The sequence below is a fragment of the Protopterus annectens genome, chromosome 13.part0, assembly GCF_019279795.1.
Source record: "Protopterus annectens isolate FY-2018-M chromosome 13.part0, PAN1.0, whole genome shotgun sequence".
Classification (NCBI taxonomy): Eukaryota; Metazoa; Chordata; order Ceratodontiformes; family Protopteridae; genus Protopterus; species Protopterus annectens.
The window spans coordinates 494,146,564-494,172,098 of NC_056747.1; the positions used below are offsets into that span (position 1 = coordinate 494,146,564).

General features: G+C 46.2%; 1 protein-coding gene across 1 annotated transcript in view; it reads left to right on the forward strand.

Annotated features, from left to right (window-relative positions):
* The first annotated feature begins 527 nt into the window (after positions 1 to 527).
* LOC122787922 (kinesin-associated protein 3-like) overlaps positions 528 to 25,535 on the forward strand; it is an 815,339-nt gene continuing 790,331 nt past the window's right edge. Inside the window, exons 1-2 of the mRNA XM_044054849.1 lie at positions 528 to 959; positions 1,489 to 1,555. Coding sequence (XP_043910784.1) covers positions 528 to 959; positions 1,489 to 1,555 — 499 coding nt within the window. The remainder of the gene's footprint in view (positions 960 to 1,488; positions 1,556 to 25,535) is intronic.

The window sequence follows — 25,535 nt, forward strand, 5'->3', positions numbered from 1 at the left end:
GAAAAAATGTCCACTTTACTTTTTTGTTGTTTAAAGTATTTTCTTGTGAAAAACAACTAATTTAAGGCTATGGAAAAATATTTTTATTGACCGTCACTGTAATTTTATGTACTTTTAAACTGGAGCACACTTTTTAACTTTTATGCTAAAAAGTTGTTGGAAACTACTTTTTTGTTTAGAAATTGTGTTTATTTTACTTTTGTTGGGAGAAATGTTTAAAGTGGTTTTGCTTTGTTTTCTGTAGGGAAACTGTGACTTTTACACAACTTTCCCATTTTACCAGCAGTTGCTGATAAACTTCCCTGGGAAACGAGCACCATTTTTGATTTGACCATGGAACAAACTTCTGGTCCAGGGTGGGACATTCTTCTAGCTACAAAAGCAAAAAGTAAGTAAACATCCTTTACCGTCACAGCAGCCTACTAATTTGCCACAGCTGCAGGTGGGTGACTGCTGTGGCCAGTGTGGTTCCTCAGACCCACTCATCTTTTTCTTCGCATCCCTCTGGTGCTATCCATGCAGACACGATGGACCAGTGCTTACCCGTATCCTCTGCAGCTGTTGTAGTTCCCTCAGTGGGCAAGGGAGAGACACTTTTGTTGGTTATGGGAGAAAGGGCAGTGAATGTGCTCTTGCTTAGCCAGAATGTTGTGCCCATGCCTGGGAAAACTGTTGCAGGCAACACTAGGTCTATTTGCCTCAATATCACTGCCAAAAAGAGACAGAAAGCTAAACAACTTCTTCTGTGTCAGTTTTTCTGGGCAGTAGTAATTTATTGGGCTTGGTGTTGGGTCATCTACAAGCTATTGACCATTCTAATAGTTATTTCTGGTAAAATTAAAAAGAAAGATTATTCTTCCCATAAAGAGGTTCAAGAGTATGAATCTGTAGGGAAATGTGAAGAGACTGATGCAGGTTTTTCTCTTCAGGGCTCTGATTCAGATTCTGAGGTGATTGTGGTATGTGAATCTTCTTCTTAGGGATTCACTTTCTCTGAGACTATTTGCCTGTGTTTCAGTGGGAGAAAACTGTGATTTCCCATTCTATCAGAAAATGCTATGAGTTGCTACAACTAGAATTCCCAAAACGTTAACCCACCCCAATACCCCAGTGCTGTCAGCACTGGAGGTTATGTTTGTCACAGCCTGTGGTTTTCCTAATAGCCAACCTGCTGCCCCCTATAAAGCAGATAAAATGTACAAAGTTCTTTATAGTCTTTCAACTTTGTATCCACTGATCTCTGACCTGGCCCAATATAGCTTTAGATAATCCAGCTACTGTCAAACATTTTGTTAATTCTAATATTTCTGCTTCTGACAATGATGGTAAAGTTATTAATAAGTTTTTGAAAAGGTGCATACTTCTTCAACATAGATATGTAGAATTCTGAACTGTCAGGCTCGTATGTTTAAGTATGAGGGATGTTGTAGCTGCAGTTTCCTCTTTTAAAAATTTGCTTTGTATGTTTTAGCTTCTTATATTTCTCAGGTCACTACTCGTTGTTTGAAATGTGTTTATGACTGTGTAGATACTGCTTCCAGGGCTGTTGCTAGTGGTACTGTGTTGAGGAGGTTTGCCCAGCTTCATTCTCAGAACCTCATCAGATATGTCAAAAATGAGATTTTGAATTCTCCTTCGTTTAGATTTATTTTTTGGACAATGTGTTGCAGAGGTTATCAAAAATTGTAATGAGAGAGGTAATCTGATTCAAGGAATCTCATGAATTTTTGAGCTTTCCTTCTTTAAATTTTCCAAGGGATTTTCTCCTCCCTCCCCCAATTTTGATAAGAAAGAAAATAAACAGTCTCAGTAGAATAGTGGTAAGCAGATGTTTGAAAAACAATTGTAGGGAAGATCCAAAAAGAAAGCTGGAATGCTCCAGAATAAAGGACAGTCAAATAAGGCAGAGTGACTATTTAAGAGGTCTTGTTTTCCCTCCCACCTAGGTAGTCCCTCATCCCTTCCAGAAAGTCTGACTTTCCATTTCTCTCTCTGACAGAAGAATGCTTCAGAACAAATGGGTTCAGAAGCTGATCCACCTGGAGTACGGATGGCAATGGGAGGAAATTCCTATTTTGCAGTGGATTCCTCCTTATCTGTCTTCTATTCCCTTCTGTCCTACAACACATGCTGTTTTGGGTAATACAAGCATTTCATCCTTCCCAGTTGGGAAAGGATTTTATTCAAGAATATTTTAGTGCCAAAGAAAGAAAGAAAAGTCCTGGAGACCAGTACTGCATCTTTTTTCTTTCCTGAATCTGTTTGTGATAGTGGAAGCATTTTGAACTTGAGCACTTTTATATCCTGTTACCCCTTCTTCCTCATTTGATCTTTTTTTTTTAGTAACCTTAGATTTAGAAGATGCATATCATCATACTCCTATTCATCCATTTCATAATGTGATCCAGACACCATAGAAAACCTTATCAGTTCTTATTCTTCCCCTTTCAGCTATCCACTGCTGTAAGACTGTTCACGTGTCTAGCTCCAGTCATAGCCCGTTGCAGGCTATAGAGTATCCACAGTCTTCCATATTTAGATGACTTGCTTATATTTGTAGAGTCTTTTTCAAAGTGTCAGGAATCTCTTACTTGGGTAAGTGATCTCCTACATAGGCTGGGATTCCAACAGAATATTCAAAAGCCTTTTTTGACTCCATTAAACAGGATTGTGTTTTCTGTTGTGCCTGCTAGACCCCTGAGTAAAAAGAGCATGTGAAGTTGTTCTATCTCGCCGTTTTGTTCTTACACATGGGTCGGAGCCGATCCCTCGGCTCCGAATCGGCCGCTTTTGAAGCTCAGACTCTCAGAGAAGCTCGAGACCCAGTGAATATCCCATGATGCCCTGCTATGAATCCCCAGATCTAGTTTGCCGCTGCAACGGAGAAACAGCTCGTCAGAGTTAGCTCGGGCCAGTGACTTTAAATTTCTAATTATTATCTCATTTTTCTTAAAAAATTAGTATTAGATATATAGTAGAGTGTTTAATAGTATAGTGTTAGGATTCTGGTTAGTTTAGTTTGCTAGAACTGTTAAATAGTTACTTTTCTTCAGGCCTTTGGCCTTTCTTTGGGCGTGACAGGGCTCTGTCAGCCATTTTCTGTGTGTTGTTTTCTTATATATATATATATATATATATATATATATATATATATATATACAATTAGAGTGGTAGTTTATATATATTTCTTCACTAATAGTAGTCAAGTTTATTGGACATTTAAAAGTCTATAGCGTGATTTAGTAGATTGTTAAGATATATGCATTTATACATATCTTTACCTATATCTAAGGTTTGTTGTTGCTATTGTTAAACCATGCCTGAAAAGCAAAAATCAGGGTTTAAACGGTGTGAGTGTGGTCAGAAGATGTCTGTTACAGACAATCACTCCACCTGCGTTTACTGCTTAGGCTCGGTACACCTACAAGAGGTGTGTTCTATCTGCCATTCCTTTAGCGCCAGGGTCCTCCTGGAAAGGTGCAGGAAATTGGTGGATAGAGGACTCCTAAAACCTGGATTTCAGGCTTCTTTAGATAAGGCTGACACCTCTTCCAAGGCTTCGAAGGGGTCAAAAGTCTTCCAAAGGATCCTCGGAGCCCAAGTCATTGGCTCCGAGTTCCTCTAGCGTGGTCCGTGCATCGGCTCCACAGTCCTTGGAGCCATGTATCGAGTCCTTGCCTCGGGGTCCAGTTGTGGAACCGATATTGGAGACCCCTCAGTCTCGAATCCTTCAATTGGTTCCATCTTCGGCCCCTTCGACCTATCCCTCGACTCATTCTTCCAGGCTCTCCGATGTGGATCTGGACCGAGTGGTTAAGAGGCTTTTAGAGAACCCGGCCCTGGCTAAAATGCTATCTGCTTTGAGCCACTCTGCTTCGAAGCCTGAAATGCCCCCCATGGCTTCTCCACCTCCTCCTCCGAAGCCAATCTAGAGTTTGGAGCTGGGTCAGATGGAACCGATATTGGTAGAACCCTTGGAGCCGAGGTTTGATCCTCCTCCCTCGGCTCCATCAACCTTGATCTCCTCGGTTCCAACCGAGGAATCTCGGGGCCGACAGTCCCTCACCGGCTCTGGGGTGGAGAGTCGAACTGATATTTCGGTTCCGACTCTTCCACTTGGGGCTTCGGTGCAGGTGGCCTCGGCTCCGTCCTCTGGATTGGAGAGGAGGGTCTTGGTTTGAGGAGAGCTGCTGGTCTCTTCGGAGCCGACTGACTTTTCGGACCGGGGTTCTGGTGCCTTCGATGCCATGAGGAAGGTCATGGCTGCCAAGACCACTACCTCCTCGGATCTGTCTTCCCCTTCCCTTAAGGGGCCTTGTTCTACCTCTTCCCTGCAGATCCCCACAAAGCGTCGAGATCCAGGGCCTCAGGTATCCCCATTGGGTGGCCCCTCCTCTCCAGGAACTTCACCGTACGCCCCCACCGATGAAGTCCCTAGGAAGAGATTGTGCAAGAGGAGGCACTTGGATTCCCCACAGGAATCTCTAACATCAGATACTGACTTGGAGGAATCAGAAGGGTCCCCACGGTCCCTCTCAGAAGATGTCTCTTTTGCAGACATATTGGAAATCTTAAGGCAGAGGGGTGATTGGCAGTCCCTTGCCCCTTCTGAGGACGAGTCGGTTCTCCTGAAGGCCTTCTGATCTCAACCATCCGCCTCCTGGGTTACACCGCCCTTCGATGAGCTGATGGAACTGGTTGCTCAAAGGGCATGGGAATCACCTGACTCAGTGGAACCGGTCCTACGCAGGCCCAATAAATTTATTACTTCCCCCACCGACAAGGCCTTTCTTACAAAAGGAGTCCCAGTTGATGCCATGGTGGTGGCGGCGGCCACCAAGAAAGAGATGTCGGAAACCTCTTCAGCTGTCCATCCTCCTAATAGAGATTCTAGGATGATGGACAGATATGGGAAACGCATATTTAGTTTTGCAGCATTTTCCATAAGGTCGCTCAACTACCTGACACATTTTACCCGCCTTCAGCGAGATTTCCTAAAAGAGCTGGTAGATACTCTTTAGGGTAATACAGCTGATGCAGTCTCAGAAAAGGTGACTGCACAACTCAACACCCTTAAGTCAATAGTAAACTCATCCATGCGCCTCATTTCATATGCGGCCGATGGATCGAGTAGGGCAGCAGGCTCAGCGATAGCTCTTCGGAGGCAATCCTGGATGCGCATTTGCTCCTTTGCAAAAGCCTTTAAATCTTCATTTGTCAATACCCCATTCGATGGGTCTGCCTTGTTCGGACCTAACGTTAAGGAGACACTTACTAGGTGTGAACAGGAAGGGAAGACTCTGTCTGCTGTAGGGGTCCGTTTTTCCACTCCAACCAGACCGTACCCCAAAGGGCAACGAGGTGGAAAAATGTGGTTTCGAAAACCTCAATGAGCTTTCCTGAACACACCTACCGATACCCCCTCTAGGAAGACGCCGTCCAAACGGCAGAGGCGGTCCGCAGAACCAGGGTGACAGGGATCAGTTCTCTGGCAAGTCCTATCAGCGTTCCTGAAAGGAAGCCCAGCTGTCCTACTCTGGAGGCAGTCGGGGGTCACTTGGCTTTATACCCAGACACCTGGCTAAACATTACAATGGATTCTTGGGTAAAAAGCATCATTGCCAGAGGTTATTACATCCCCTTTATAAAAACCCCACCTTATATGTACAAGGATCCCAGACGTACCACCCAGTCTGACAAAATTAGCAGCTTTAGAAATCCAAAAGCTGCTCGACAAAAGAGTCATCCAGCCAGTCCTGGCGGACCAAATAGGATCCGGAACTTACTCAAGGTTCTTTTTAGTTCCAAAGAAAACAGGGGACTGGAGGCCCATACTAGACCTCAGCAAACTCAACACCTTCGTCAAGAAGGAAAAGTTCCGGATGGTCACGCTGCACTCGATTCTCCCGTTCCTGGCAATGGGTGATTGGATGTGCTGTATAGATCTCAAGGATGCTTACTACCACATCAAAATGGACAGATCATCCAGAGATCACCTGCGTTTCCGGCTGGGGGCCAGTCATTATCAATTCAGAGCCCTGCCCTTTGGTCTCACCATAGCCCCCAGGATGTTCACCAAATGTATGGCAGTGGTCACGGCTCACCTGAGACAGTTGGGATTCCGTGTGTTTCCATATCTGGACGACTGGCTCATCACTGCCACCTCCAGGCGTCAACTAATACTAGCAAGAGACTACACCATACAATTTTGCTCCCGGTTGGGTATTACCCTCAATTTTGAAAAATCTGCACTATCGCCCTCGCAGCATATTACATTTATAGGGGCGGAACTAGATACCGTCAACGCAATAATCATGTTGCCCCAATCAAGAATCGCAACACTAAAAGATCAGTTATCCAGGCTCTTAGCCCGCAGCAAAGCTCCAGCGTCCCAAATACTACAGCTTTTAGGCACAATGGCAGCCACTTTGGTAGCAGTCCCGTTAGGCCGCATGCACATGCAAATTCTCCAATGATTACTTTTTGCGCAATAGTCGTACCACCATGTCACACGAGATCCGATTAACCAATCTTTGCAAGAAACATCTCAGCTGGTGGTTGCACAGCGACCAAGTAATAACAGGACGTCCCTTCGTTCTTCCCCAACCCACAGCGACCACGGATGCTTCCCTGATAGGGTGGGGGGGGCTATTTCAGGGAAAGACTGTCCAAGGCACTTGGTCAAACATGGAAACGCACCTACATATAAATGTCCTAGAGCTGAGAGCAGTGTTCTTAGCGTTGCAACACTTTCACGACTGTCTTCCTCCAGGCACAATTGCTATCTAGAAGGACAACATGTCGGTTGTCTGGTACATCAACAAACAAGGGGGAACTAGATCGTACCCTTTATGCTGGGAGGCCCTAAGGATTTGGCAATGGGCTGTATCCACCGGACGCTTTTTGATAGCAACGCACATCCCGGGGACATCCAATGTGATAGCAGACAAACTAAGCAGAGCCATACTGTTGCCTCACGAGTGGTCTCTCAATCAACAAGTAGCGGAAAACATTTTCCGCAGATGGGGCCAGCCTTGCTGTGACCTGTTTGCGTCTCCGATGAATGCCAAATGCAGCAGCTACTTTGCCCTTTATCCCCCACCAGGGAAAGAACCGAGGGATGCGCTTGTACACGAATGGCCCCTGGGTCTCCTATATGCTTTTCCGCCAATACCTCTAATTCCCAAATTCATGCAGAAAGCCAAAAGTCTGGGAAGGACTGTTATTTTAATAGCCCCGTCTTGGCCTCGGCAGATTTTGTTTCCCTTCCTGTGGAAATATCAACTGGAAGAACCTTGGATCCTGGACCCAGTGCTGGATCTTCTGACTCATTCGTCGGGAGTTCTCCATCCCTCCCGTCCCTGAAACTAACAGCTTGGCTGCTCCGATTCCCACACTAGCCAGGTCACATGAGTTGTCTTCTGCAGTCCAACATATTATAGTTTCATCTCATAAGCTTTCTACCAGGAAACTCTATAACAGCAAATGGAAACGATTTGTTCACTGGGCTTCTCAACACGACACGGACCTTTATGTAGCACCTATCCATATAATTTGACTTCTTGTCATCGTCGTTCCATGATGGCGCAGCTGCTGCCACCATTAGAGTTCAATTGGCTGCTATCTCAAACTTCCATGTAGGCTTCAATGGCTCTAACATCATGTCACATAGGTTTTGTAAAGGATTTTTAAAAGGGACCCATCATCTCAGGCCACCTATTAGGCATCCTGTCTACCCCTGGAATTTGAATCTGGTTTTATACCAACTGATGCTTGCCCCCTTTGAACCTGCTTCATCTTGTCATTTAAAGTTTTTGTCTTGGAAAACCTTATTCCTGGTAACCATTACGTCTGCACGCAGGGTCTCCGAACTTCAAGCCTTGTCCTTCAAACCCCCATATTTGATTTTTCATCCTGATAGGGTGTCCATCAGGACAAATCCTACCTTTCTTCACAAGATCTCTTCGGAAAGTAATTTGAATCAGTCCATTGAGCTCCCATCCTTCTTCAAACACCATACCAATAAAAAAGGTGTCTCAGTATCAAAAATCACATTATCCAAGTGGCTCTCTGATTGCATCAGATTCATTTACGCTTCTACTAATCAGCCATTAGAAACCAACGTTAAAGCCCATTCTACATGAGCTGTTTCTACATCATTGGCTCATGCAGCTCGTTTACCTTTAGATACCATCTGTGCAGCTGCCATGTGGTCAAAACCTCACACATTTATCACTCATTACAAAGTGGATAAGACCTCCAGGGACAGGGCTGCATTTGGTTCCACTGTGCTCGGGAATGTACGTTTGGTTCCACTGTGCTCAGGAATGTTCTCCCGTGAGCCACCCAGGATGAGGGTGCTTGGGACGCTACCCATGTGTAAGAACAAAATGGCGAGATAGAACAACTTCACATAAAGAAGTCATGTCCTTACCATAACGTTCCATGTGAGTTGTTCATCTCGCCTTTTTGTTCCCACCCACCTTCCCCCGCCAGTCAAGTGAGATGGTTGCCTTGGTAGATTGGTCCAGCTGTCAGTCTGTTTAGACATTCCAGCTCTGCTTCTCTCCTCCTACTCTTATAGTTTTCTAAGTAGGTAGACTTTATAGTCTTATTCTGTCCGTAGCCTATCTTGGTTGCAGCATACTAGATCTGGGGATTCATAGCAGGGCATCATGGGATATTCACTGGGTCTCGAGCTTCTCTGAGAGTCTGAGCTTCAAATGTGTCTGATTCGGAGCCGAGGGATCGGCTCCGACCCATGTGTAAGAACAAAAAGGCAAGATGAACAACTCACATGGAACGTTATGGTAAGGACATAACTTCTTTTTTTTCCTCCACAGGTGACAAAAATAGATGCATTTTTAGATGTATTCCAGAGGTCTTCCACTCAGATTTTTGTCATTGTGAGGGAATACCTAAGGATTCTGAGTCTCATGACATCCATGATTCTCATGATACCTCTTGTAAGACTCCAGGTGAGAAAGATACAATGGTATCTGAAGTCTCTCTGGTTCCTACACCGACATTACCCACTATCTTTTCAAATTCCAGTTCTGGAATTTGTGAAAAGAGAAATAACTTGGTAAAGACAACACCAGATATATCTGAATCCAGGTCTCCCCTTCTCTTCAGCTCTGTAACAATCTGTCACAACAGATGGCTTGGAGTTTGTTTGGGGAACGGTGTCAAGGGGGTAAAAGTGCAAGGTCTTTGAGACAAGAAAGACAGACCAAAGCACATAAATATAAAAAAGATGTTAGCTCTTATAAAAGATGCTTAACTCTCTGAATCATCTGTGGTCTGAAGGACCTTTTCACATAGTTACAGAAAATACCATAGCCATGTGGAACATAAACAAGCGGGGGTGGGGTGGCAGATCTTTCCACTATGCAGAATTGCATAGCTTTACAGCATAATCTCACTCTACAGGCGTCTTAACATTCCACCAGAGCAAAACTGTGTGACAGACAAGCTGTGCAGGACAAAGGCAGACTCTCACAAATTGAAACTAGATGGGGGGGGGTCTTCCAAGATTTTATTTGTCTGTGGGTAATTCCTCATGTATACATTTTTGTGTCTCTCTAAACAATCAACTGGCAAAATTCTGTTCCAGGACTACATGCAGGCTAGCCTGGAAGACAGATGCCTTTTCTTTTCCTTGGGCAGGGATGTTCCTATATGCTTTTCCAACCTTTCCACTGATATCCAGGGTACTTCTGAAGATTCAGAAGGAATTCCCTAAGATCATTTGATGACTCCCTGCAGGCTGAGGCAACAGTGGTTCTTCTTTTGGAAATGACCAAGGGCAATTGCCAGAAGCTTCCTGACAGACTGGTTGTACTCGCACAAGAGCAGGGGTGTTTGATACATCCCAACCCCAAACAGCTACAACTGACTGGATGATAGGGTCTTATTATCTTTTAGGCACCTGTTTACTGAGGACGTATACCATGTACCGATGGAAAAAAAAACTGCTACTGTAAAATTATACACAAGTCAATGGGAAAGGTTTTCTGGTTGGTGCAAGCAAAATAACCAGCACCCATTCAGAGCTAGTGTTGTTCTGGTTTTACAGTATCTGTGTGAGTTGCTATCCTGTGTCCTTACATCTTTGCCAAGGTTCATTTGTCATCCATTTCAGTATGTCTATCCATTGATCCCCATGTTTCAATGCAGTCTTGTGCCAAATATGTTTGAAACTGGTTTCTGTATAAGAAACTTCCAAGAAAACAGATGGCCACTCCTTTGCATTTTAAGTTTGTATTAGAAAAGCTAACACTTGCTCAATTTGAACCAGCTAATCTGACTGACTTGTGGTTCTTAACATGGAAAACAATTTTATTGATTGCTCTGACCTCTGCAAGAAGGGTATCTGAGTTGCAAGCTCTTGAGGTGAGTCTTCCTTATCTCATTTTCCAGAGACACATGTTTTTTGAGAGCTCATTCTTCTTTTTATGTCTATATGCCTGTGACTTGACTTTAAACCAAAATATCCATTTCCTTCTGTTCTTTCCTGTAGCCAAGAATAAGGGGAAATGATAATTCATACCATGGATGTCTGCAGACAACTCTGGCACTATCTTGACAGAACAAAATCTTTCAGAACTTCCAATACATTGTTCGTTTTTTGTGACGGTAAGAAGGTCAGCCCGTGTCAAAGCAGACTATTTCAAAATGGTTGTCACAGGTAATTACCCTTTGTTATTCCCACCACAACAAAACTATTCTGGTCAGGGTCAAGGCACACTTTGCCAGGGCCTTGGCTTCATTTATGGCTTGTTGGAAAAGATTGAATCTCAACAGTATTGTAGAAGCAGAAACTTGGTTCTCTTTGCATAGTCTTACAAGGAACTAAAAATTAGGTTCCTTTTCCAGGTTAAGAAGAGGCTTTGTTACGACCATTCTCCAGGCTCCCGGACCCTTTCTCTTCTGCCTCCCAGTTTTAAGCTGTTTTAATCTACCCATAATAGCTTCGGTGACTGCAACAGTGATCAATATGAAGAACATAGTACAGTTGTGTAAGTTCACTTACAATAACAATAGATATTCATATGATCACTGCTGCAATAACTTCTTCCTCCTTTAATTCCCCTTGCTTTTGGTCTGTTTTTTTTTTTTTTATGCTAGGGTGTAGACGTGTTTTTGCTTTTCCTAACAAAATCCTCTCTGGGCATAGCCTCCCTCTCTCAGTAGGCATGAAAGCTCAGAAGGGTTTAGCACCCAAACCAGTCATGTGAAGTTGTTCAATCTCACCATCCATTCTTACACATGGGTTTGGAGCCAATCTATCTGCTCTGAGTCGGACGCTTTACTAGCTGAAGACCTCAGAGTAGCTCGAGGCCAGGTCCCTATCCCATGATGCTCTCTGTCCTACCTCAGATCTAGTTGGCCGCTGCAACAGATCGGAGGTCGTTGGAGAGCTCAGGCCAGTTTGTGACAAAATTTTCTAATTTTTTTCTAACTTTTCTGCTTTATAGATAGAATCATTATTTATACAGTTGTACTACTTATTGGGCTAGTTAGCCTTTGTTTGATGTAAGAGTTTTGATGAGATTTCATCCTTTTTAGAGCGGCTGCTCTTAGGCCTTTGACCGTGCCTTAGTTATTATTCCCTATCCCTTTAGCATGGTTGTATTGATACTAATAGTGTGTGTGTTTAGCTTGTTATTTAAATATTAAAAATTAGAAATATATTAGATATATTTAGATATATTTAGATATTAGGTTGCTTGATAGTTGTTTATAGTAGCTAGAGTTTGCTGTTGTACAGTAATCCTTGGTCTTCAGATTAGTGTTTACTGTGGTATTGCTTCTACTATGGCTGATCAAAAGGAGAGGCAAAAATCAGGATTTAAAAAGTGCCCAAAATGCAGGCAGAATATATCCATCACGGATGCCCATGTGAATTCCATCTATTGCTTGGGGCCAGTTTCCCTCCAGGAGGATTGCTGTATCTGCCATTCCTTCAGTAGCAGGGTTTTTCTTGAGAGAAGGAAGTTGGTGGATAGAGGGTTATTGAAGCCAAATTTTCAGGAGTCCTTGGACAAGGCTGACCAGACCACCAAGTCATTGAAGAGGTCGAAGTCTTCTAAAGCTTCCTTGGAGCCCATCATCGGCTCTGAGTCTTACTGTGAGGGTGTGGTTGCTGGCTCTGCATTCTTCGGAGCCGTGTGCCAAGCCAGTGTTTCAAAGCCGGTCCCCGTCTTGGAACCGGTCTCTGAAACCTTGAGATCACATATCCTTCAATTGGTGGCTTCTTCGATGACCCTCTGTGATGTGGATGTGGACCAGGTGGTGCAGAGGCTTCCCGAGAACCCAGCACTGTCAAAATTGTTATCGTCCTTGACTCAACTGGTTTTGGGGCCCAAGACCATCGCACCTGCTGTGACTACTCCTCCTCTGAGCCAAGCCGAGCCTTCGGAGCCGGGTGGGAGGAGGATCTGATGATTGTGGAGCCTTCAGAGCCGAGGCCTGTTCCAGTGCCTTTGGTTCCATCAACCCTGACTTCTTCGGTACCATTGGAAGAGTTTGGGAGCCGACACTCTGGCTCCGTAAATGAGAGTTGAACCGATGCGTCGGTTCTGACCCTCCCTTTCGGAGCGTCGGCGCAGATGAGCTCGGCTCCGTCCTCTGGCTTGGAGCCCACTGTCGTGGCACCGGGGAGATTGCCGTCTTCTTCAGAACCAGTGGCTTCCTCGGTTCGGAGCAGTGGAGCCTTTGATGCTATGAGGAGGGTTATGTTGTCCAAGACACGCACATCATCAGGTCCCACCTCCTCCTCCCCTAAAGTGCCGCTTTCTGCCTCTACATCGCAGGTCCCCTTGAAGCGTTGATACCCGGAGTCTCAGGTAGCCCCATTGGGTGTCCCATGTTCTACTGAAACCTCACCAGAAGCTCCCGCTGATGAGGTTCCCAGGAAGAAGCTTTGCAAGAGGAGGCATTTAGATTCCCCGCAGGAGTCTGTCACATCAGACACTGACTTAGAGGAGTCAGAAGGGTCCCCACAGTCCCCCTCAGAGGATATCTCTTTTGCTGATATCTTAGAGATCCTAAGACAGAGGGGTGGCTGGCAGTCCGTTAACCCTACTGATGATGAGTCAGTGCTTCTGAAGGACTTTGGGTCTCAACCCTGCACCTCCTGGGTGACTCTGCCCTTCGACAAACTCCTGATACTATGGAACCGGTCCCTCGGAGGCCCAAGACAAGATGTTACTCACTAAGGGAATTCCGGTTGATGCCATGGTGGTGGAGGCAGCCACCAAGAAAGAAATGTCCGAAACCTCTTCTACTTTCCATCATCCTAATAGGGATTCCAGGACTATGGACAGGTTCGGGAAACACATCTTTAGTTCCGTGATCTTTGCTATGCGATCGCTTAACTACTTGACTCATTTTGCCCATCTACAAAGAGATCTCCTAAGAGAGCTCAGAGATACACTGCAGGGTAGTACAGATGGAGCTGTCTCTGAGAAGGTGACAGCCCAGCTTAATACCCTTAATTCCATAGTTAACTCTTCCATGTGTCGCATTTCCTATGCATCCGATGTTTTGAGTCGGGCAGCGGGTTCAGTGATAGTTCTTCGGAGACCGTCCTGGATGCGCTTATGCTCCTTTGCGGAAGCCTTCAAGTCTTCCTTTGTCAACACCTCATTCGATGGCGCGTCTCTTTTCAGGCCCAAAGTCAAGGAGACTCTCACTAGGTGTGAGCAAGAGGGAAAGACTTTGTCTGCCATAGGAGTCTGTTTTTCCACCCCTATCAGACCATACCCCAAAGGGCAGAAAGGTGGAAAACTGTAGATGTTATGTGATCCTATCTCGCCTACATTCTGTACTGATGGGTTCGGAGCCGATCCTCAGCTCCGACTCGGCACGCTAAACTATAGAGCAAAGTCTCTTATTGGCTGAGCTATTCCCCATCCCAGGATGCACCACCACTGCTTCCCCAGATCTGATAGCATTAGACGTGGTCTCGGACTTGGCTGAGCTAAGTACTATTTACTGACAAATTTCCTGTCAGAATTCTCTTAAATTTCAACCAAAAGCTGTTTTAACAGCTATTTGTTCACTTCTGTGTGGTTTTTGGAAGTTTTTGGTGGTAACCTTTTGTGGTAGCGCTAGTTCCCGCCCAAGACAGAGGGGTTTCCCTCGCGCTCTATTTAGAGCTTCATTTTACCTTCTTATATTAATCTTCAAAAGCTCTTCTAACAGCTACTCTTTGGTGTTTCCCTTGTATTTTCTTCTTTACAGTCAAGGTTCCGTTTGAGTTAGAGGACCTTCCCTCCTCGCGCTCTAGTGAGAGCTGTGTTTTTTCTTAATATTGTGTCTGAGTTGTTGGTATCTAGCTTTATTCTTATTGCTCATCCCGTTTAACTTAGAGGGATTGGGCACTTCTGTCTATACAGTTTCGTTTACTTTCGAATTTGCTGTGTGAGTTTTGATATTTTTTGTCATGTCGAAGGAACAAGGCCTTCGGGCTTTAAAAAGTGTTTAAAGTGTGCATACAAGATGTCCATTACGGACGACCACTCGCTTTGTGTTTATTGCTTAGGCCCTAAACATCTGCAAGAGTCGTGTAGTGTCTGCCACGCTTTTTCTTCTCGTGTCCTCCAAGAGAGGAAAAACAAACTGATATTGAAAGGGCTTATTACCCCTTCTTCCCCCTCTCCTTCGAGGAAGAAGAGTACCAGCCTGTCGGAGCCGGTAGCAAAAATCAAGGCAGGCTCCAGGGACTGCGGAGCCGAGGTCGGAACGGTCTGCCTCGATGCCTCCAGCCTCGACTCCTCTGTCTTCGGAGTCGAGTGCTCAAGCATCGAGAGGTGGGTCACCTGCATCGGCTCCATTGCTCAGACTCTTCGTCACCTTCGGCTCCGAGGGAAATTGCTGTACTAGTGGAGTCTCCTTCAGCGCCGATACTTCTGGAAACTATTCGGAGCCGGTCCACCAGTTTTTCGGAACCGGCGGAGAAGTCAACTCGGACCCGGGGTCTCTTCGAGGATGTCCGATTCGGATATAGACAGGGTGCTGCAAAGGTTGTTTCAGTCTCCGGTCTTCCAAAAGTTGGTCTCGGCTCCAGCCCAGTCGGCTCCGGAGCCGGTTTCCCACCCTGCCACTTTGATTCCTCCTCCAACAGCTTCGGCGCCGTTGGAGACGGTGCTGGTGGAGCCGGTGGAGGTTGTAGGGTCGGTTCCGACCATTACTCCAACACCGACCCTTGGGTCGGAGTTACCTCCTCTGTCGGCCCCTGGGACCGAGCCTCCTCCTCTCGGCTCGCTGGAGCCCGGCTACTGTTGTGGCCTTGGAGGTTGGACCTTCCTAGGATTCTGGGGGTCCCGCCTTCAGGGCCATGAGGAGTGCATTGGCCAAATCTTCCTTGGCCACTTCCACCATCACACCATCACCTTCCCTTGATACGGAGACTGGTTCGTTTGTAGTCCCCCTGTCTCAAGACAGCGGAGCCCTGAGGCCTGAGGCTACTCCCACTGGAGGTTCCCTCCTTCCTGAGGGTCCCTCCGAATAGTCTTCGGAGGAACCTCCCAGGAAGAGACTGTGCAAGAGGAAGCACATCGACTCCCCCGATGAGTCTCTTACCTCGGACACCGATTTTGATGATGCGGAAGGGTCCCCCAATTCGTCCTCGGATGATGTCTCTTTTGCGGACATTTTGGAAATCCTTAAACAACGAGGCGGCTGGCAGTCCAAACCTCTTCTGCTGACGAGTCAGTCTTCCTCAAGGCCTTCGGGGCTCAGCCCTCCGCCTCCTGGGTGTCTCCGCCCTTCGATGAGCTCCTAGATTTGATCTCAACATTCAGATTCTGTGGAACCGTGCCAACTCGTCCTAACAAATTTCTCAATTTCTCACCAAAGCTGTGGCTGTAGATGCCCTGGTGGTGGCATCTGCTACCCAGCAAGACGTGGCAGAGGCGTCTACGTCCATCCATCCTCCTAATAAAGAGTCTAGGAGCATGGATCGGTACAGGAAGCGCACCCTTACTTCAGCAACCTTTACTTTATGGTCTCTGAATTATCTGATGCACTTCACCAGACTTCAGAGGGATCTGGTTAAGGAACTTTCAGATACCCTCTCTGGTAACCTACCTGAGCAGTTGGCCCAGACAGTTAGCTCTCAGCTGGCTACCTTATCATCATTATCAAACTCGTCCATGAGGCTCATTTCGTATGCAGTCGAGAGTAGAGAACTAAGGGAACAGGTGTTGCTCACGGAGACAAGCCTGGCTCCCTGTGTCACTAAGCCTTCAAGTCTTCCTTTGCCGACGCGATGGGTCCTCTCTGTTCGGACCCAAGGTAAAGGACACCTTGACCGAACAAGAGGGTAAGACCTTGACTGCCATAGGGGCACGGTTTTCCACTCCCTTCAGGCCTTATCCCAAGGCTAGAAGAGGGGGGAAGATGTGGTTCCGTAAGTCTCAAAAGGCTTACTCCTCACAGCAGGGCAATCCCCCTTCTAGAGGCAGAGGAGGGGGAAATTTTTCTGGAAGATGCCGTCCCAGAGGCGGCAGAGGCCCCCGCAACACTGGAGACCGCGAGTCCTTTCGTGGCTCCTCAACCTTCCAACATCCCTGAAGGTGTCCCCGACTGTGCAACTCCGGAGCCAGTCGGGGGTCGTTTCTCGAAGCACCTAAAGGCCTGGGAAAGTGTCACTCAGGACCAATGGGTGTTCCGAATTATCGCCGGAGGTTACGTCATCCTCCTTTCTCAACCCCCTCCCCTGTCCAAAAGAATCCCGGACCCGCCACCCAGTCAACGGGATCAAGCAGCCTACGAAATCTCAAATCTGCTTCAAAAAGGAGTCATCCAACCTGTCCCTGCAGACCAGACCGGATTAGGGTCTTACTCAAAATTCTTTTTGGTGCCAAAAAAGACCGGGGACTGGAGTCCAATTTTGGATCTCGGCAAACTAAATAGTTCAGTAAAAAAGTCCAAGTTTCGGATGGTCACCTTGCAATCCATTCTCCCGCTGCTGGAGAAAGGTGTTTGGATGTGCTCCATAGATCTCAAGGATGCCTATTATCACATCCTGATGGATCAGGCGTCCAGGAGACACTTGCGCTTCAGCCTGGGGGACAGTCATTTTCAGTTCCATGCACTGCCCTTTGGTCTCACCACAGCCCCCAGGGTGTTCACCAAATGTTTGGCGGTGGTGACTGCTCACTTGAGAAGTCTAGGATTCCAGGTGTTTCCATACCTAGACGACTGGCTCCTAACTGCCACCTCCAGGCGTCTACTTTTACAGAACCTAGCAGCCACAATATCTCTAGGCAACTCCCTAGGAATCACCTTCAATTGGGCAAAGTCTGTGTTGCTGCCATCACAACGAATACAGTTCATCGGAGCGGAGATAGATTCAAAATGAATGCGGGTCTATCTTCCTACAGAGAGGATACAAATATTACAGTCTCAAGTTCGGGCCTTGCTTCTCAAATGCCGAGCCCCAGCCAGGATGGTCCTACAACTGTTAGGTTCCATGTCAGCCACCGTCCTCCTGGTCCCCTTAGCAAGGTTACACATGAGGATTCTCCAGTGGCTCTTGTCAGTCCAGTGGTCATTTCAGGATCTCACTCTGTCACCCCATCCTGATCACAGACACTTGCAAGCAGGACCTTCGTTGGTGGCTTCTGTCCTCCAACCTGTATCAGGGGTGACCCTTCGTCCCTCCACCTCCGGTGGCCACACTGACTACGGACGCCTCCCAGACGTGGTGGGGGGGACATTACCTGGGCAGGTCAGTCCAAGGCAGATGGCATGCCGACGAGAGTCTCCTTCACATAAACATACTGGAAATGAGGGCGGTTCTGCTAGCTTTACAAGCATTGCACGATTATCTCCCCCTGGGCTTGATTGCCATTCAGTCCGACAACATGTCAGTAGTCTGGTACCTGAACAAGCGGGGCGGGACCAGATCCTACCCCCTTTGCAGAGAGGCCATGAGAGTATGGAATTGGGCTGGCAATCGTCGTTATCTGGTAGCAACTCACATTCCAGGGAAATCAAATGTGATAGCCGACAAACTGAGCAGAACTATTCTCTGCCCTCACGAGTGGTCCCTGAATGACAGAGTGGCAACTCAGATTTTCAGAAGATGGGGAACTCATTGCTGCGACCTTTTCGCAACTCCCCGCAACACGAAATGTCAACAGTTTTTCTCCCTCACCCCAGTTCCGAGGGAGATTCCCAAGGACGCCCTAGTCCAAGCCTGGCCCACAGGCCTACTATACGCCTTTCCTCCGGTTCCCCTTATTCCCAAGGTGATCCAGAAGGCGAGAGCAATATGATTTTAGTTGCCCCATACTGGCCTCGTCAAGTATGGTTTCCTTTCCTTCGGAAATATGCATGGGACGGTCCATGGCTCCTGGACCAAGTTCCGGATCTCTTGACCCATCAGTCGGGACAGCTTCATCAGTCCCTCCACTCGTTGAGGTTAACAGCTTGGCTCCTCCTCTTCCGACACTAGTCAGGAACCATGCCTTAGATCCTGAAGTCATTCATATCTTCTCCTCGGCCCATAAGACTTCTACTAAAAAAATGTATAACAGCAAATGGAAGAGATTTGCTATTTGGGCCCAGCTCTGAGGTTTAGATCCCTTAACTGTCCCAGTATCAGAGGTTCTGAAATTTTTAGCATTTCTGTTCAATCAAGGTTCAATTGACTGCTATCTCCAATTTTCATGAGAGCATAAATCCACATTTGATGAGCAACAGGTTGTGTAAAGCCTTCATGAAAGGTGCTGGGCTGCTACGACCACCGATATCTCATCCCGCTTCTCCTTGGGATCTTAATGTGGTGTTAGCTGCTTTGACTTCTTCCCCCTTTGAACCGGCAGCAACTTGTGACTTGAAATTTCTTTCTTGGAAAACTGCCTTTTTGGTTGCAATCACATCAGCCAGAAGAGTTTCGGAACTTCAAGCTCTGTGCGTCAAACCACCATATCTGGTTTTCCATAAGGATAGAGTATCTCTTAGACTCAATCCAACCTTTGTTCCTAAAGTTTGTTCTACTTTTTGTCTGCAACAGTCATTAGAACTCCCAGTTTTCTTTCCAAAGTACACAAACAGAGCGGAATATATCTTTCACACCTTAGATGTTCACAGACAATTACGCTTCTACTTGGATAGAACGCTCCAAACTCGGAAAACAGATCAGTTGTTCGTATCCTTTTCAGATAACAAATTGGGCAAAGCCGTCACGAAGATCACTATTGCCAAGTGGATTAAAGACTGTATAAGTCATATTTATTCCATTTCCAAAAAAGAGCTTACAACTACAGTGAAAGCTCATTCTACCAGAGCTATGGCTACTTCAGCGGCCTTTCATTCTAAACTGGCCATTAGTGACATTTGTGCTGCGGCTACATGGTCTTCTCCTCACACCTTCATTTCTCATTACAAATTGGATGTGGCATCTCGGGGACGAGCTTCCTTCGGTTCCACAGTTCTCAGGAGTGTTTTCCAGTGAGCCACCCACGAATCAGGTGCTAGGGACGCTGTCCCATCAGTACAGAATGTAGATAGGATCACATAACATCTTTTAGTTATAACTTTAGATGTTTGGGATCCATCTACATTCAACCCACCCTCCTTCCCCCTGCCTTGGAGATCAGAAGAGACTGGACGGCTTCAGTTTAGCCGTTCACCTTGAATCACCTGGCAATGTTATAGCAACAGTTTGTGTGTATGCATGTGTGCGGGCAAACAAGATCTGGGGAAGCAGTGGTGGTGCATCCTGGGATGGGGAATAGCTCAGCCAATAAGAGACTTATATAGTATGTCGGAGCCGAGGATCGGCTCCGAACCCATCAGTACAGAATGTAGGCGAGATGGATCCCAAACATCTAAAGTTATGGTAAGTACATAACTAAAAGTTTCGAAAGTCCCATGGAGCTTTCCAGAACACATGTAGTGAACCCCCCTGCAAGGGCAGAGGAGGGGGTAATAATGGAAGACGCCACCCCGGCGGCAGAGGGGGTCCGCAGAACCAGGGCAACAGGGATCAGTTCCTTGGTAAGCCCTATCAGCGCTCCTAAAAGGAGGCCTGACTGTCGTACTCTTGAGGTAGTCGGGGGTCACTTGGTTTTGTATCCGGATGCCTGGCTAGGAATTACAAGAGATTCTTCGGTACAAAGCATCGTTACCAGAGGTTACATCATTCCATTCTTAGAAAACCCACCTGTTGGGAAAAAATTCCAGACGTTCCACCCAATCTCGGGGATTAAGCAGCCATAGAAATCCAGAGGCTGCAGGAAAGAGTCATCCAGCCAGTCCCAGCAGACCAGATAAGATCCGGAACTTACTCCAGATTGTTTTTAGTTCCAAAGAAGACAGGGGACTGGAGGCCCATCTTGGATCTCAGCAGACTCAACACATTTGTAAAGAAGGAGAGGTTCCAGATGGTCACGCTTCAGTCTATTCTCCCATTCCTCGGAATGGGCGATTGGATGTGCTCTATCGATCTAAAGGATGCATACTACCATGTCAAAATGCCCAGACCATCCACAGATCATCTGCGTTTCCGGCTGGGAGCCAGTCCACTACCAATTCCGAGCACTGCCCTTTGGACTCGGAACAGCCCCCAGAGTGTTTACCAAATGCATGGCAGTGGTTACGGCTCACCTGAGGTGTCTAAGATTCCAAGTGTTTCCATATCCGGACGACTGGCTCCTTACCGCCGCCTCCAGGCATCAGCTCATTCTGTCCAGGGATCACACTCTCAATCTCTGCTCTCAGTTAGGCATCACTATCAATTTAGAAAAGTCTGCATTGTCACCATCGCAGCATATCTCCTTTATCAGAGCAGAAATAGACACGACCACTGCCACAGTGAAATTGTCCCTGAACAGAATAGCCACTCTCCGAAACCAGGTCTCAGACATTCTGCAGAGAAGAAAAGTACCGGCTTTTCAAGTACTGAAGCTACTAGGTACCATGGCAGCTATGCTCATAGCAGTTCCTCTGGGACGTATGCACATGAGGATTCTTCAATGGTTACTCTTCACCCAGTGGTCTTACCAACAACAATTTCAAATGTCATTCTTAATCATGATTACAGACTCTTGCAAGAAGGATCTTCCCTGGTGGTTAACCAGCCACCAAGTTACAGTGGGTTGACCATTTGTTTCTCCCCCACCATCAGCCGCGGTGACCATTGACACTTCTCTGATGGAGAGGGGGGGCTTTTTCAAGGAAGAACAGCCCAAGGCACCTGGTCAGAGACAGAGTCACAGTTGCACATCAATGTTTTGGAGCTGAGAGCGTGCTTTTGGCGTTCCAGTACTTCCACGACTCTCTGCCTCTAGGAACGATTGCGATACAGACAAACAACATGTCTGTGGTCTGGTACATCAACAAGCAAGGGGGAACCAAGTCTTACCCCCCTGTGTTGAGAGGCCTTGAGAATTTGGCAATGGGCAGTATCCACCTGGCGCTTTCTGATAGCAACCCATATCTGGGGAAATCCAACGTGATAGCGGACAAACGGAGCAGAGCCATTCTGTTACAGCATGAGTGGTCTCTCAAAGACAAAGTTGTGGAGATGATTTTCCGCAGATGGGGCCAGCCTTGCTGCGACCTGTTTGCATCCCCTATGAATGCCAAATGCAGAAGCTACTTTGCCCTGAATCCCCCTCCGGGGAACAACCCAAGGGACTCGCTCGTACACAATTGACCCCCGGGACTCCTGTATGCCTTACCACCTATACCCCTGATTCCGAAATTCTTGCAGAAAGCCAAAAGCCTGGGAAGGACTGTAATTTTAATAGCCTGTTTTTGGCCTCGATAGATTTGGTTCCCTTTCTTCCGACTCTATTAACTGGAGGAACCTTGGCTTCTGGACCCAGTTCCAGACCTGCTGACACATTCATTAGGGGCCCTCGATCCCTCCCTTCGTTCCCTTAGACTGACAGCTTGGCTGCTCCGATTCCCAACCTAGCCAGGTCACATGAATTTTCTTCTGAGGTACAGCATATTCTTGTACCTTTGCATAAGGCTTCCACCAGAAAGTTGTATGCTAGTAAATGGAAGCGTTTTGCTTTTTGGGCCTCCCAGAATAACATGGATCCTTATGTTGCCCCAATTGCTAGTCTCCTAGAATTCCTATCTAAACTTTTTTCATGAAGGTGCTGCAGCTGCCACTATTAGAGTTCAATTGACTATAATTTCGAATTTTCACCTCGGAGCTGAAGGTTCTAATTTGATGTCTCACAGATTATGTAGGGCCTTCCTGAAGGATACCATTCATCTTAGGCCGCCTGTTAGACAACCTTTTACTCCCTGGAATCTAAATGTTGTGTTGTCATGTATTATTCTTCCCCACTTTGAGCCTGCATCATTCTGCCATTTGAAGTTTCTTTCTTGGAAAAGTATTTTCTTGGTGGCCAACACCTCAGCACGTAGGGTGTCTGAGCTTCAAGCCCTTTCTATCAACCCCCCTTATTTGGTTTTTCACCCAGAGTATCACTGAGGACTAATCCTTCATTCCTACCAAAGGTGTGTTCCGAGACTAACCTGAATCAAACTATTGAACTTCCAACCTTTTTTCAGTAATCATTCTAATAAGTTGGAGTACATGCTGTATAAACTTGATGTCCACAGACAATTGAGATTCTATTTGGACAGGACAAAGGAGTTTAGAAGATCTGACCAACTCTTTGTATCTCATGCTGACACTAAGAAAGGATTACCAGTCTCCAAAGTTACCTTTTCCAAATGGTTAACTGACTGCATTAAATTTATATACTCTTCAGCAAACCAAACATTAGAGCATAGTGTGAAGGTGCACTCCACTAGGGCTGTTTCCACTTCTTCTGCTTATGTGGCTCGATTGCCTTTGGGCACTATATGTGCAGCTGCCACTTGGTCTAAGCAGCATACCATTATCACTCATTACAAAGTGGACAGGGCCATCAGGGACAGGGCTTCCTTTGGTTCCACTGTCCTCAGGAATTACCTTGAGCCACCCAGGATTAGGGTGGTTGGGACGCTACCCATGTGTAAGAATGAATGGCGAGATTGAACAACTTCACATAAAGAAGTTATGTACTTACCATAACGTTCCATGTGAGTTGTTCATCTCACCTTCATTCTTGCATTACCACCCGCCTTCCCCCTCCATGGTCTCGAAGAACGAGTAGATTTTGGGTCTGGTGGCCTTGTTCTGGGACTTCTTACTCCAGTTGGAGTATTTATTGGGTTATATATGTTAATGCTGGGTTCAGCAAACTAGATCCGAGGTAGGACAGAGAGCATCATGGGATATGGACTTGGCCTCAAGCTACTCTGAGATCTTCAGCTAGTAAAGCGGCTGACTCAGAGCCGATAGATCGGCTCCGAACCCATGTGTAAGAATGAAGGCGAGATGAACAACTTGCATGGAACATTATGGGAAGTACATAACTTCTTTTTTAGTCACTTCATCTCAAGCTGACTAACAGTTCGGACACGTAGTACATTGAAGCTTTGGAAGCTGGTCAGCTGTTATATTCTGTACTGGAAAATAGCCTGTATAGCTTAGGCTACTGCAGCAGTGACCATTCAAACATCTAATCTTTTGGTAAGTTTATTAATACAACTGTACTGTACTTTGTTATGTTTGCTCCTTTATTTGCTTGCAGCTTAGAAGCACCATGTGAGTTTGTCCTTTGGCTGAAGGACCTCAGAAGAAAGGAAAAAAATAAGCTTTTCAGAAGAAAGGGAAAAAATAAGCTTATTTTGAAGAGGCTTCTTCCCCTAGAAGAATTGGGGAAGGATGACAAGGGAATGGACGAGAAGATGGAAAAGAAAAGGACTGAGCAATCCTTTGATATCTGGTCTTATAAGTTACCCAGAAAAGAGATGCAGCCTACCAAGCCAGCCCTGCAGACTTTGTAATCACAACTACATTCTCATCCCCTTAGAGGTTTATTTCTCAGGTTGCTGTCCAGTCCTCTTTTCAGTTTGTCCTGCAGAAGTATTGATAATTTCTGACCCTTCTCTGTGGAAAAGAGCAGGGGAGCTTTTACTCAGAGATGGAGTTTTCTAGAAGTCTTCAGCCTAGGCCTTCCTCTGCCCTTTCTACCCAGTCATTAACGTCTGGCAGAGTGCCTCAGTGCATTATGATCTGAAGTACATGGTGAGGGCCTTCATCAAAAACATGAAATGGATGTTAATACCATCCCTCTTGGTCTCTATGGCAGACAAGTATTCACTGCAAACACTGGCTACTTCTGCTCCTTCCCTGAGTCTGGTTTTGGCTCCTGGAGCTTTCTGGCCAAATGCTTTACCATTGCAGTCTGTGTAGTTGCTGTCCTCTTCATCTGCCATGCATTTGGCCATATAGCTGTAAACTCCAACCCTCTTTTTTCAAGAGTATCAAGGGACCAAGAGGGTTGATGTCATGTTTGGTGCCATTGTCAGAGCAGACCCCATCTGAATGGTTTGCTGTATTAACTTCGACTCAGGAGGTTATCTCAGGATTGATGTACGTCAGTGTTGGTCCCTAGTTGGCATGTTTATTGCCAAGGCTGACTTCTTTACCAGCTTTGTTGGCTGCTGCAGACATTTGTTCATCATTTGAAGTCCTGGAGTGCTTGACCTCTATGTCCAAACACCCAGATAAAACAAACCCTCCTCTAATTTTTCTCCATCCATCAGCACTCATCATTCTCGAGTTTTGAGCATGAATGATGAGTTTTCATCCTCACAGAATTTTAAAAGGTCTAAGAAGAAAGCACCTCTCTGGGTCAAACCCATACTCTAGCTACTCAAAAGGCTTCCAACTCAAGGTTTCCATGAAGAGAACATGCAGGAGGAGGCAAATAGATCCAACAATCTCCTATCCCTGATTCAAATCTTGATGAAGGTGAGGGACAGTCCCCTCAAGATGACTCCTAATGTGGAGAAATATTAGAAGTGGAGGAAACAGAGGGGTAACTCTCCCATAACCCCCCAGTGAGGAATTTCTGATGGAGGCCTTTTGAAATGCCCCATCTGCATCTTATGTGGTCCCCCGAACGTATTGTACAATTGCTTTGGTCATTGGAAGTGGTTGGTGAGAACCCATTGAGACTGAGAACATCCCACCGATAGCTGACAAGATACAGCAATCTACTAATGATAGACCATATAGGAATAAGTGGCCCCTTACTAACACAGTGGTGGTAATGACTGTAACCAAGAGGCAGCTGTCTGATGAAATCCTGGTTGTCTGTTTGATTCTAGGATAATGGACAGGATGGGGAAGCCTGCTTTTGTACCACATACTTTCTAAATGCATGCTTTAAGTTACCTGATGCTCATGAACTATTTCCTTAGCAAGCCAGCTGAACAACCCCTAGATGCGCTGTGAAGACCATTATCACCAGATACTCATTGACAGCTAGAGGCACAGGTGCCCTTGATGCTAAACATGTCTACCCTCTCAAAATATTTTACACAGTGCAGTTGATGGAGCGGCTTGAGTGGCCAGTATAGGCATTACAGTGAATAGCTATGCCTGGCTTAAGCTTTATGACTATGCTGAGAACTTCATGGTATCTTACACTTAC